This window comes from Sander lucioperca, chromosome 5, assembly GCF_008315115.2.
Source record: "Sander lucioperca isolate FBNREF2018 chromosome 5, SLUC_FBN_1.2, whole genome shotgun sequence".
Lineage (NCBI taxonomy): Eukaryota > Metazoa > Chordata > Actinopteri > Perciformes > Percidae > Sander > Sander lucioperca.
Window position 1 is genome coordinate 33872836 of NC_050177.1, and position 13864 is coordinate 33886699.

The 13864-nt window shown below is 41.0% G+C and overlaps 1 protein-coding gene across 10 annotated transcripts in view; it reads right to left on the reverse strand.

The window, feature by feature from the left end:
• The window catches only part of ryr1b (ryanodine receptor 1b (skeletal)), an 80242-nt gene that overhangs the window by 28886 nt on the left and 37492 nt on the right, over window positions 1–13864 (reverse strand). For 7 of the 10 annotated variants that reach the window (XM_031285262.2, XM_031285285.2, XM_031285271.2 and 4 more), the window contains 31 exons: window positions 13727–13859; window positions 12709–12803; window positions 12471–12606; window positions 12201–12384; window positions 11927–12038; window positions 11697–11817; window positions 11413–11582; window positions 11039–11259; window positions 10745–10835; window positions 10293–10433; window positions 10017–10180; window positions 8967–9045; window positions 8781–8870; window positions 8416–8556; window positions 7976–8053; window positions 7802–7877; window positions 7581–7704; window positions 7140–7255; window positions 6959–7026; window positions 6591–6712; window positions 6261–6310; window positions 4408–4468; window positions 4178–4304; window positions 3974–4082; window positions 3772–3853; window positions 3367–3497; window positions 2950–3270; window positions 2275–2515; window positions 1559–1646; window positions 1374–1466; window positions 945–959 (listed from right to left, as the gene is read on the reverse strand). In XM_031285262.2, the coding sequence (XP_031141122.1) occupies window positions 945–959; window positions 1374–1466; window positions 1559–1646; window positions 2275–2515; window positions 2950–3270; window positions 3367–3497; window positions 3772–3853; window positions 3974–4082; window positions 4178–4304; window positions 4408–4468; window positions 6261–6310; window positions 6591–6712; window positions 6959–7026; window positions 7140–7255; window positions 7581–7704; window positions 7802–7877; window positions 7976–8053; window positions 8416–8556; window positions 8781–8870; window positions 8967–9045; window positions 10017–10180; window positions 10293–10433; window positions 10745–10835; window positions 11039–11259; window positions 11413–11582; window positions 11697–11817; window positions 11927–12038; window positions 12201–12384; window positions 12471–12606; window positions 12709–12803; window positions 13727–13859 (3780 nt within the window). The remainder of the gene's footprint in view (window positions 1–944; window positions 960–1373; window positions 1467–1558; window positions 1647–2274; window positions 2516–2949; window positions 3271–3366; window positions 3498–3771; window positions 3854–3973; window positions 4083–4177; window positions 4305–4407; window positions 4469–6260; window positions 6311–6590; window positions 6713–6958; window positions 7027–7139; window positions 7256–7580; window positions 7705–7801; window positions 7878–7975; window positions 8054–8415; window positions 8557–8780; window positions 8871–8966; window positions 9046–10016; window positions 10181–10292; window positions 10434–10744; window positions 10836–11038; window positions 11260–11412; window positions 11583–11696; window positions 11818–11926; window positions 12039–12200; window positions 12385–12470; window positions 12607–12708; window positions 12804–13726; window positions 13860–13864) is intronic. The other 3 variants (XM_031285308.2, XM_031285277.2, XM_031285264.2) reach the window with 1 other exon arrangement.

A 13864-nucleotide genomic window follows, 5' to 3' on the forward strand; every position in this document is an offset into this window, starting at 1 on the left:
AAATATGATGACTGGTGGTGTCGAGTGAGCTTCCCCCGACATATGCCGCTGGACCAGGCTAATCTAACAGTGACAGTAAAGGATGGTGTGGGGTTTTTTTTTGGTGACAAGAGGTAGTGAAGACAAAGCAGATGATAATATTGAAAAGAGAAGAGTCCCCCAGCGCTGGAATCTTTTCCACAAAAGCTGAAAGAAATCCAAGCGTCAATAACATTTCAACATCACAGATGGCACAGTATTATGGGCTCCACAACGGTATCCAATAGGGACGATCTAAAGGCAAACTGTTTATTAATCAAAGAAAAGTAGGATGATGGTGCTCGGCTTCAGGAGTGCACACTCCAAATTACATACTGTACACAACTGCTCAACCGAGCGCCATGAAACCTCTCAGGCCACTACGATCTACAGCACAGAGCTTTCATCAAGCCGCTCCAGACCCCTACTCACACATATACAAACACACATATAAAAACGCTAACACGCGCACATTCACACTCAATATTACTTAAATACAATCACAAATATGTCCCGCTCAAAGAAAACATTCATAATATAAGCCGTTTTAACTACATCTTTTATACAACTTTTATTCTCGTATTTTATCTGTTTTTAATTTTTAATCTGTTTTCATGTAAAGCACTTTGAATTGCCCTGTTGCTGAAATGTGCTATACAAATAAAGCTGCCTTGCCTTACCTTGCCTATATCTACGTAATACAGCATTATTTCACCCATAGATATGCATTACTGTAACATTGCTATGCTATGATTATTTATTGTAATGACTATGCGTTTATTACCCTGTTTGTGTGTATATATGTGTGTGAATATTGGGGTCTGTGTAAAAAGGGTGGTAGTCCATGGGAGAGCTTGATGAAATGCCTCCCAAAACTCAGGGTGCCATGCGATCAGCACAGCGCTCGTGCACAAACACAGTCTAACCTCTCCATCTCCGGCCTAGTGGCCCAGCGTCCAACCCCGACACAGGATATAAGGAGAAAACACAGTTAGCGACACACCTACTACTGCCTAAACACTATGTACTGCCACTTACATTGTCCTGGCAAAGGATGTTATTAGTTACGTAATAGCCTATTCCTCTGACATTTCTAGAAAATGATTAGTTTTTACCTGCCTGTTCTTATCCTTATCAACTTAAAGGAAAGTGAGGAAATAACAGCTGAGAATAGATCAAGAGGGATTTCACTTTAAATCTTCCAGCTTGGACTGGGTGGTGTTAGTGGAATATTCATTTTTTGAGTTTAGTTCCGTAATGTGTTACACCTCAAGATATAAAGTAAGTGAGTATTACATCTAACTAGATAACCGGTTATGTTTTTCTTGGCCATTTATGTGCTTGTCCACTCTCACCTTGGTCATCTTGCTTTTACTGTCAGCAGTCAGGAAGGACATGTTGTTGATCTCATTCATAACCACAAAGTTCTGCTCCTCTCTCTTAAAGTTCTGTAATAAATAACACAAGAAAAACGTTACATTAAATTGGAAAAAAAGAAAAGAAAAAAAAAATAGAAAGACAACATTAAACAAAGACTCACGTGGGATTTGGACCAGAAAATGAAGACCTCTCCCACCATCCTGAAAAGTTCCTCTGCATCTGGGTCTGGACAGGTCAACCACCTTGCCCTACAGACAAAGATGGCAATGGATTCACTCTTGATTAGCACTTGAATCGAAGTCTGTCACTCCTAGTCGAGAGTTGGGAAAGGCCTAACTTATTTTATTACAACTGACCAAACTGGGTTTATTTTGCAGACAATATTTTACGATCTTGTATATGCTCTTTTGCTGTTGTCAGAATGAATCTGATCACATCAATTTTTTTTGTTTTGTTGTTTTTTTAATATAGCCAGAAACATTTTATAACATTGTATACTGATGACATTTAACTATTCTTTCTAATCCAGAATAACCACTCAGTAGATCGATATTCTTTTCAGGTTTTCTATTTTTCTAGCTACACCTTAAATTTCATGAAGTCTGAAGCTTTGCCACAAGATACAATACAAACTGGCCATGCTGGTGAAGCACTGGACACTGATACATCTTTTACAGTCAAAGATATGGTTGAGTCTCCACATTAAATACGTTAATAGTGTTTCCATCAAAGTCTTCTTAAAGAAGAACAATGGGCATTAATTGTAAGTCACTCAGGAGAATAGTTTCAACTAATTTATTTAGCCGCATTACGAACAATATACAGCAATAATGCAACAGCAATAAAATGTTCTACACATTTATCAAGTTCAGTTACCTGTTATTGTCCACATAGCGGATGAGCAAGGGGTAGAGAGCATACAGGTCCCGACACAGCACAGCGAACTCATCTTTGATGGTTCCATCTTCGCTGTCCAGCTCCCCTTTGCCCTCCATGCGCAGTTGTTCCTCTTCAGCCACCACCTTTCCTGAGCGCTTCTTTAGCTTTTCCATGGTGGGGATGAAGTGGGATTTAAGCATCTCTGGTTTAGCCCTACTGACAATGGGCTGGGCAAACACTGGACAAAGGGTACACAGGAATCAACAGTCAACAGCATGAGTAAGAGTCAGTATTGTATTCTCAAAATATTGAGATGTACAAAATGTGAAAAAACGTAGTTGTCGAAACTCTACAATACATGCTATTCTTGCATAAAAAGCAAAAATCACTATGAAAGCATATTTAAGTAGTTTGCAAATCCAACATGGCAACATTTAGGATTCCAAATCAATGTAATAAAGGATCATAAGGACTCTTATTTTGAAAAATAAAATGGGATTAGCTATGAAAACTGAAGTGGCCTCTTTTAGTTACACCAATTGTACCAGCCATGGTTGTTGCTTGTCAGACAACTTTAGAGAGGTCCACTAGAGAACTTCACTATGGTGGCCAGAAAATGTCTCACATCACCTGAAAACCTTCCGACCTATTGTGAAACTTCTTCTCACTTACCTGCCAATCTCTTCATCCAGGATGCCTCATCTATACCCAGGTTGTTAACCACAATCTTCATGATGCTGCCCAGCAGCTTGTTAAGCTGCTCAGAGGTGACAGCGGTGCAGAGCTGGCCCTCCTGCTCGGGGAAATTATCTAGGCCCCTCTCCCACCAGCGTGGGAGGTAGTTACACAACATTGGCAGGGTGATCTCAATCACATGGGGCATTTCTGTGTAGCGAGCCCCAGACTCAGCCAGGTCATGGATCTCCTTCATCAGGACGTCCAGCTCTGGGATGTCAGGGCACAGCTCTTCCACATTGTTAGGAAGACCCAGAACTGAGGAGGGAGAGCGTAGACAGATAAAATAAAATGTATAGAAACAATTGATTATTAACTAATTCTAATAACTTGATGAATGTAAAGAAAACCCACTGGTTCTCTCTCTGGGAGTCTTGGTGGTGTAAACAGAAAACATGTTGAACTCATTCAGTTCTGGTTCAAGGAAGGCCACTGGCATTGCAGCTGCTAAGTGGGCCAAGCACTCGCCAAGAGCTGGTCGCTGTCTGTACAGGAGAAAAATACCACAAAATCTTGAAATATCAAAATTAAAAATGCATAATCAGTCTTTGAAAACATGCATACACATTTTGTTTCCTGTTAAAGGCTCTTTAGGCAGTTTCTCATATGAATCAAGGGTCTAAGGATAGTGGTCTAGTTGTATGCAACAAACCTCTGATTTTGGACTACCACATTAAATCAACTTGACTTGATAATCAAGTCCAATATAAATGCAATTGTTGAAGGAAACGTTTGATAGATTCAGAGGTCTCTACTCACTTCTCAACATGTGGAGTCTTCACTGTGCCCAAAGAATAGATACTGCACATTAAACGATAGCAGGATATTTGCAAATCGTCCACTGAGGGTGTAGAGAACAGAGGCATTGCATTAGCTTTGAGTCAGTCCTTTGTGTCAAGTCAAGAGCCATAAAGGGCAGGGGAAGAATCGCTAATTCAATGGAGAGAAGCACTTCACTCACACATGACGTCATCTCCAAACTGGTGCTGGGCGATGTGGTCGAACAGTGAAGTGAGGACTGGCAACAAGGCATTGGTGGTATAGTTGATGTTCTGGGACACACCCTTAACCTACATCAACGCACACACACATACACAAAATACAGAAATCAGCTCACAGGGAAGTTTAACATGTTAAAACAATGCAGTATGGTGTGGTCTCGGACCTGGTTTCGACTAGACACTTTGCCCAGTTTCAGATTCTCAACCATCTTCTCAATGTCATCCGCAGCACTCTCAAAGAACTGCCGCAGGACCGCCTTAACAATCTCAGGGCCTGATTTCATAACGGTCCTTGAAAAAAAGGACACAAAAGAAAAATCTCAGATAGTTTGTTTCGATTACCTTTTTGCCTGGGGTTGTGCTGGAGATGTGTTATGAATAGACTGAGAATTACCTGGCATCTAGTGATCGTGAGAGGATGTGCAGACAGTTCACCACTGCACCTGCATCTGTTCCTGAAAACAGCACAGCAAAGATGTGTTCTCAGAGCTGTCCTACTATACAAATCCACTTCCTATAAGAGCCCAATTTATTATAAAAACCGGATATATTCAGAAATGAGGAGTTAATCTAAAAAGCACTAGATTAAAAACAGAAAACAGTAGATATAAATACAGAAACATTGACCAAACTCAAAATTACATTAAAACCATTGATTTTTATTCATCATACCGGGACAAATTAAACACGTAATTATGGACCCGTTGAACCATATATTGCTACACTGTGCTATAGTCTCTGTTACAAGCTTTGCAGTTTGACTGCAGTGGTAGATCAGTTACAGAGGTGCACTTGACTATCATGTACAGTACTGTACCATGTGTTACTGGTGAGCCGAGCTGAAGGGTGCAGTCTCAGTGTGAAATGTTTCAGTGTCTAGTAACCACTGGTTACATAATAGTGACTGACTATTAGGGACACATGGTGATGAAAGGGGAGGAGAGAGGTTGAGAGCACTTCATGGAGCTGCAGTACAATGCCGTCCTACCTGACACCACTGGAGACATTCATGCTCAAATCACTTTCAGTTATGAGTGCCACTCTGATTGTAGGCTTCAAAAGCACAAAAATACAACTTAACAAACACCCGGGGCCACATGTATGAACGATGTGGACGCACAAAAACAATGCATACTGCATTTCCCAAACACACACTGGTATTTATAAAAGAAAGTGCGGTGAGAATGTGCGCACTTCACTCATACTTCACACAGTGAGATGGCAAAAGTGTTTAAATAAACACTTTTAGGCAACCCTTGTCTTTGTGTAGGTTTATTCAATCATCTGCAGATGGACTCACAGCATCACATACGTATGTGTGAGGATAGCTGTGAGAGCCTGTTTTTTAGAGATAGCTGCGGGGGATACGATAAGGTTGACATGAAATATAAGATTATATAAGATTTGTTGTTTGTTGTTTTCCAATTTGACTGATTGGGTTATTTGTGCTATCTACACAGCGTTCCGTAAAATGTCAATCTTAGGCACATTTATTAAATTAAAGTATTTATGAGTGATGGATTGTGAAGCACTTCTGTTTCAATATGAGCTCTATAAATTAATCATTGATCACCTCTGAGGTTTCTGATGTTTAATAATGATGATTAAGATATACCGGCGATGATAATTTGCAGATACACGTGAAAAATGAATAGTACTGGCGCTATAAATAGCCCGAGCCGTGCATAACCGCTGTTCTGGTGCTGTTGGGAGAACCTCGCCAGTGCGTCACAGTCGGGTAAATTGCACTTCTCCTTTGTTGTTCTTCTCATTGACAGGTCTAGTGTGTGTGGGTGGTGGAGGGGCACAACTATCAATATGCAAACAAATGTTTAAGGGTGTTTCTACATCCATTTATGGCTAACCGTGGGAGTGAAAATTAGGAGCGTGGACATGTTCCTAGTTCCACAATGATGCATATTATGCATATTTCTGTCTTTGTGCGTACATAGCTTTAGTCGTGATCTACAAAGAGTTTTATGCATCTGGCCCCAGGTTGCAGAAAAGGCAAGCCAAGCAGAGGTTTAGCTCCAGACAGAGAAGCATTAGATAAGGAAAGAGAGAATGACAGTGTGGGAGGAGAGAATCTGTAATACAATGCTGATAAGTGTATAAATGGGAAGGTAGGAAGGAAGAGGAAGCAAAAAAGATCTGGAGAAATAAGAAAAAGAAATTCGACAGGCAAACACAAACAAAAGCAACAGAGAGATGGTGACAGGGCAAAATGCCACCATGCAGATTCCTTACCAAAAAGAGCTACTCTGTGCCTCACCAAAGCAGCCAATTTACAGAAGATACTGAGGTAGGAGGAGAAAAGAGGAAAGGGAGAGGGAGGGAGAACAGTGAGGGGAAAGAGGGCAAAATGTTTGAAGTGACACAGAAAGCAAAAGGGAGGTCAAGGAAATTGACTGGATATTGCACAGAAGGAGAGAGAGACATGGAAGAGGGAGAGGACCGACATTTTCAACCAAAAGTACTGCACAAAAGGAAAGGTAGGTGGGAAAGAGTTCAAGTCACATAATTCAGAGAACAAACCAGTCTTTTGAATAACGTTTTCTAAGCTTTCACTGCACATACCTTGCAATCATCTCCTTCTCCTTGTTGGAGGAATGCCCTCCACTACCCAAGACTTTAGCAGGAGTGGAGAGGAAGTAAAGGCAGTGATTCTTGAAGTACTGATTTACCAGTGGCAAAAGAATCTATAAAAAAAAAAAAAATGAGATTAGATGTTAGTGAACACACTATCATGCCATTAAACAGGCTCATGTCTCATTGTTCACTAAGGGCAGCAGGATGGTGTATAGGCAATAATCAAATACAGTAAGTGTATTTCTCCAAGACTGAATCCCTACAAAGGTGATGTTCTGTTACTATTCATGTTCTCTGACTTCCCTGTAGAGGCAGACAAGCAAAATGAGAGTTCAATACAGCGTTGAACAGCTCACCTTGGCAAAGAATTTGATCTCTTGTTCATGTGGTGACTTCTCCACTCTACCACTGCTAACTACAGCCTCTGTTGAAGGGGAAATAAATACAAGTCAGCTCTCAGTCAAAAGGTTCATGATGGAGTAAGCGGTACGCAATAAAGTGGTACGCCCGTGAGAAGTCTCTCAAAGCACACAGTACCAAGATGAGCGATGAACTCCTGGGCGATGTCCATCCATTTAAGAAGCTTCTGGAGGAAGCCGTAAGCAAAACGCTTCTCAATGGAGGAAATGTCCTGCTCCATGTCCTTCAGTCCCCTGGGGATGGAGAAAAGAGGGAGTCAAAATAACATGAAAAGAGAGAGAAACACGGACAGAACTGGGTCATTCTTGTAATGCAGGAACACTTCTGTCCCCATGAATAACTTCCTCATATTTTCTTTAAATGCGTCAAATATTTATAGCATTAGCATAGCATAGCATTTTTTGGACCATTTTCAACTTAGCTCAACATTTTCCACCCTGTTTCAGGCTCTATAAACCAAAATAAATGAATCCACCCATTATTATTATTGGATTATTATATACAAGTATGAGAAGAAACACTAATCTTAAACTAAAAAGGTAAAAACTTCCTGCGTACCTTGTCACAGCATATCCATTAAGCTGGAGGAACTTGAGCAGGTCCTGGGCCTTCTCCCTGTCCCTGGCCTTCTCCTTAGCCGTCAGGGTGTCATAAGGCACAAGCAAAGGATGGGTGCCACCGCCTAACAGAATTCATTTTTGGACTCAGACTGCAAACTAGCAAGCACCACTTAAAAGAAACATTTCAGATGCGAATGTGTAATAGAAAACCCCTCATACCTTTGGATTGTAGCTCCAGCTTCTTCTTCCTGCCCCAGGTGTTGTGATAGTTCTCAGCCAGCTGCTCGGCCATGGACTGCACGGTGAGGGTACGAAAATTAAAATCGCCAGGCTCCTGATAAATGTCTAACAAAACTATGAGGCCTGTCAGTGCTGTGAGGGAAAGATACATACCTGCAGCTCTCTGGACAGGGCCATTCCTGTGATATCTATTGGCTGAGGGTTGTAGCCGTGACTTGGATCGTAAGTGGCCTGAAAACAGAAAACACATACAGAGGAGTGGTTCTCCATGTGAGGTTTAGGGACCTTTAGAAGATTCCAGAAAACGATAACTGCTTTAATTTCACAATTTCTTCACCCATTTAAGTACACTTTAGTGCAGAATGTTTATGAATAATGATATCAACGGGTCACAACAAGTAGGCTTGTTTATTTTCACCCTCTTTTTTTAGTCCTGGAAGGACAGCTGAGTTCGGTATTATCACATTATTCCCATATTAAATAATATTATTAGGTTTGATAATAGCAGTCAAGATAGATGAGTCTTGACCAGTAAGAAATCCATCATTGCTTTTGTGTCCTAATATTTTTTTTTTCACTACTCTCTCTGTTACCTGAGCAGTTTGGGAGATCTTGCGTGTGGCTGTCTTCTTGTCTACTTCCACCTCCCCGTCCCTAGCTTTATCCAAGGTCCACTCCCAGGCCAACATGGCTTTGATGGATTCTTTGATGGGCCAACGATAAATCTCCTTGTCCTGAGAAACAGAGAGAAGAGGATTTAAAAATAAACAGGGAGCCTCTAAACACTATACTGTAGCCTATTTAGAATGTCTGCAGATCTTAAAACACATGGTATTAGAGATGACAAGTTCTTAGGTTTAATCAGATCTGGAAGCAAATTTGGGCCAATAATTAAGCTTAGTTAAAGTTTGGTACCTGTGTGCAGATTATCAGGATTCAGACTAAACAGAATCATTACCTTTTCAGAGAAGGTTTTGTATGGCCGGAGCATGGGGTGAGTCTTAGCATTTTCATCCAACACCTCTCCGTAGGTCCAGTTGTTCTGAATCTATAAAAAAAAAAAAAAATACAAAGGTACATATGCTTTCAAATAACAAATAAGGACTATATTTATATTTGATGATTTACATTTTTCATTACTGACCTTTTCAAAGGCCCATCTGTCGTGAGTGTGCTCTGCATACTTGTTCATGAAGGCATCCAGCCTCTCTGGTATGATTGTGCTGTGAATAAATGAGCTCATATTTAGTATGAGGTTATGAATACCACTTACTATTAATTAAACTTTAGTTGTAGTAACCTGAAAATTACGCTTAGACATTACACTGCAGTTCCCTGTTAGTGCTTAGGACGTGTCACCTCACGTCACCTTCACTGTAGTCTAGAATTGCCAGACCTTAGATCTATCTCCACACCGTTGCGGAACACATACACACACATACATTCTAAGAAATAAAAAACACTCTGGGTTGTTTGCATTTCTTTAAACCAATCACAATCATCTTGGGCGACGCTAAGCTCCAGACGCAGCGACGGTGCCTCTGCAAAATATTCTCGGGAAGGAACATGTTTTGGTGGACCTTTTGCATCCCCACAAAAAAACACCACATTATATATTAAATTAAGTTAACTGTTGACACAATACAGTAACGTGAGCTATTTAAACTAGTTGGAGACATGGTTAAACGTGATTGACTCATACCTGTGTATCGTTGTGTGTACTTCGTCCATAGCAATTCAGTGAATCAATTTCAAAACGTCCCAGTTAGATGGTAAATGCCGTAAACTTAATTCTTTGTAAATCAATCATAGCCCAAAAGATCCAAGCAGGCCTGCCTTGTTGCACGATCCACATTTTAAAATTTTCCATTTTCAGCGTGTAGCTTGTTAGCTCGAAGGTTGTCGTCGTTTAAATCGAATAAAGTTTGAGAACGGCAACACACAGAGAGCGGAAGGATAGTGACATCTGGCGGAACATCCTGGAAATGTTGATCCAGACTACCTTCACAGTTACTGTTTTTTTTTAATTATTATTAAAAATGAGATAACAAGTTCAAATTAAATGCACTGTATGTTTTGCTGTTATATATATACAGCATCATTGTGCATTAAAGAGCATTAAACAAGTATTTTTTTTTTTTTTCAGTAGGCGACTGTGAACTATTTATGTACTCTCTTTTATTTTTCTGCTCACTTGGTGGTCTCCACTGGTTTGGGGTCAAAGTTGCCTTCAGCATCCACAGAGGCCTTCTTCTCAGTGTGAGAGGAGTAGGTGGCATCCACATAGTCAGGCGGAATGGCTCCAGCTATAGCACAGAGGCAGGGCATGGCGATCTTGAAGAGTTCTAAATCATATTTCTAGAGTTCGGATGACATCAGAGAAGTCACGTTGATAATGACATGAGCTTCAAACCTGTGGAATCAAATAGTGCATACACTGTAGGTGAACACCAAGACATTCCTCTCTCACCTTGTGCGCCAAAGATTCAAAGATTCCCCAAAAGAGTTTACGAGTAAGATGTAGCTCCTCCTCTGAGGTCACCCCGAAATTAGCCCATCCGTTAGGCAAGCAGTAGTACTTCCAACAGCGCTCATAGTGATTGGTCAACAGCTGAAACAATGAAAATCACAGATGGAAATACAAAGGAAGACATATTTTAATATATGGTATTCGCAAGTAAACTATTCACTGGTAATTACTGTTTCTAACAAATGTAGGCAAATGCAATTATCACTGTAATGTAATCTACGTGTTGGTAATGCATACATTTCTGTGTTTGAACTGATTGCACTTTAAACACAGATTGGGTAGATTGGGTGTCTATGTTTCTTTTTACTTTATTCTAGTCCATACAACTTTTCCATTGTTTGAGACTAAAATCAAAATAAAACAAATACAATAAAATTAAATAGCAGGCAAACCTTGAGGGGCATCTTTGCATATTCGTTGAGGATAGGCACATCAAATACCAGCCGCCTAAGCAGATGCTGCAGCATGGAGGGTCGAAGGTATCTGTGAATGTCATAAAAATGCTTTATGAGGAATGTCATGTAGCAGTTTCAAATGGGATATTGTTTCTTTCGGACTTCTATATAATTGAGTAAATATGTTGCAAATAATAAAAAAAAAAAAAAATCAATTTATCATAATAATCATTCAGATGCCCAATTATCATTCACACGTTACTAAATAGAGAGATTGGGATTAGTACTGACTTGCAGAGCGACATGAGGCACTCCTCAATGACGTCCCTCTGAGCCTTGGTGAGGGCTCGGCCGCGGGACAAGCGATAGATGGTGTGGAGCATGGAGTCTATCATGATGGCCCGGTGTTCTGTCCCAGCAAACAACGGAGCACACTTGGTGAGCAGAGGCAGAACAGCCGAACAGAGGTAGCGGTTCAGTGCCAAGGCCATTTCAGTCGTACTGAATGCCACCTATAATCAGAGAGAAAGATAGAAAAAAACTATTTGTACTGAGTGCAATACTTTGAAGACATGTGGATAGTGACACACACCAACAGACAGATTTCTGGAGTTGACAGAAGTGGAATTTCTCTTGCTGTTTTACGTCTGTCTTTTCCTACTCACCGTGTCCAGAGAGGCTGCAGCTCTCATGTCAGGCAGGAAACCAACCTCCAGCACATGAAGCAAGAAGTCCTGGTTGTCAATACCATACACTCTGTCAAGGAACAGCACCATAGAGGCCTTGTGGTCTGGGACGAAACTGGCTGACATCTTAGGCTCAATAATCTGACTATCTGTGGTGGTTTGGACAGAAGAAATTATAGATGCAGGGTGTTGCCAAAATATGCCCAATTTATACTGTACACTTACACAGTGTGTCAATGCACGATTCCGTCTTAGTAACTAACCTTTGCCGAAGGCAGGAATCTGCACGGATAAGCTGATGACTCCCACCAGGTCCTCTATGGGCACAAGAGACCTAAGGATGGCCCTGATTCTTAGAGCTTCACCCTTGCCTGCTTGGATCAACTGTAGAAACATTTAAGACATGTATGAGATGTATGTATCCACCACATACTGAGCCAACGTGCCTGGAGGCTTAAGAGTAGTCAATGTTGAGAAAAGCCGTCCTACTCACATGCATCTCAGGGGCACAGCGACCCAGCAGATCGATGAGGGCCGAGTAGAAGGACATGATGGCATTTCCTAGATGTACACGGTTCTCCTCGTGCTGTTCCTCACCACCAAACCTGCCAATCAAGAAAGTCTTAATAACGACGAGCATAGCTTTCAAAGCAAACAAGACAACAGACACCATGTCCATTATTTCATTTTTCTAGAGTGTTATTTGTCGAGTCTTGATCCAATGTTGTAAATACAAACTGTGTCACACCTACGGCGCCAACACTTACATGAAGCGTCTGTCTTTTTTGACAGTGGGTCCATCCCTTGCTGGATCCTCTGAGATCTTGATGGCCTCCTCCATGGCAGCCAGCAGACCATTCCCGCCCTCTCCTCTCAGGGCCGGGCCGAAGCACTCGGGCCGACGGATGAGCAGACGCACCACAACATTGGCGTTCTCCTCCACGCTCTCTCCTGTGAGAAGCAGGTGAGCAAACGTTAGTGACCGTAACCCACAACTCAAAACGAACAAATGTAATCATTAAATGGAGGGTGCTGACCGTTAACAAAGACAGCAAAGCGGAGGAAATCCAGGTATCTCTCTCCTCCGCAGGGGTTCCAGCCGATGTCAGGGTAGCCCTTAGAAAGGAGCATTGGACACATCTGCAGACCGCAGCCCGCCAGGTATGTCACCACCTACATCACCACACATGAGAGGAGACACCATGAGAGATTATAAGCTAACAAGTCCACTGTACCCGTTCATGTTTTTCGTTCTTGTTTTTTTTTTCCTCCTACCATTTCCAGGTCCTGCTCTTGTAGAGCCAAGGCCAGCTCATTGTTGTCGATGCAAGAAGCCGCAGCTACATCCAGAGGTGTGGACCCACGCATGCCTGCAAATGTAAAATAATAAGTCTGCATTTGTTTGTTCTTTGCGTAATACTACACAGGCTCATACAGAAATGTCTTATTTTCAGTGGATTTTTCATTTATTTTTTGTTACTTTATTTAACATGATAGTAGAAGATGCAATATGTAGATGCTGCTATTGAACTAAGGCACGCATATCAGACATTTCAGTCTATAGGAAAGTACTCATTTTATTTTATTGGAATTGTTTTAGTATTATTCTAACTTTAAATGTTCTGTGTTTGACAATGTTCCATGCTTATTAAAAGAAAAACACCTATTGCTGGCAATTCATATCTATGTTCTCATCCTTGCATAAGAATATAGAGCAGTTTGTGTCTCATGTTATAATGCTCCATGTAGGGCTGGGCGATATGGAGAAAATCAAATATCACGATATTTTTGACCAAATACCTCGATATCGATACCGCAACAATATTGGAGTGTTGACTAATGGTGCTTTCACAAAATATATACAATGAGATTTTTGATAAATAATCATCAGTAATGTGGATATAATGACTAAGTGGGTAAAGGCAAATAATAGAACAGTTACAACAGTCTGGTAAGTTCAGAAAATGACATCACTTTACTGTAATGCAGCCTTTAAAACCAGGAAAAGACAACACTTATGTCATATTACGATATTATGATATCCAAAATCTAAGATGATATCTAGTCTCATATCACGATATCGATATAATATCGATATACAGTATTGCTCAGCTCTAGCTCCATGACATGTTTTATCTGTTACACAGTGAATATTGAACTTTAGCTAAACTTTTTTAAATCGCATCTCAAATCGTATTCACAATATCTGGCAGAAAAATTGCAATTAGATTCTTTCCCCAAATCGTTCAGCCCTACTGTACAGCGAATAGCGTGATAGGGGACTGACACTGACCCAAGCCAATGCCGCTGTTTTGTAGCAGGTAGCTCAGATGGTCAAACATGGAGCGCTGGTTCTGTCGGCTGATACGACAGAAGTAACACAGGAAACGACAGCAGTTGGTCACCATTTGGGGGAATCGAATCTCCTGGA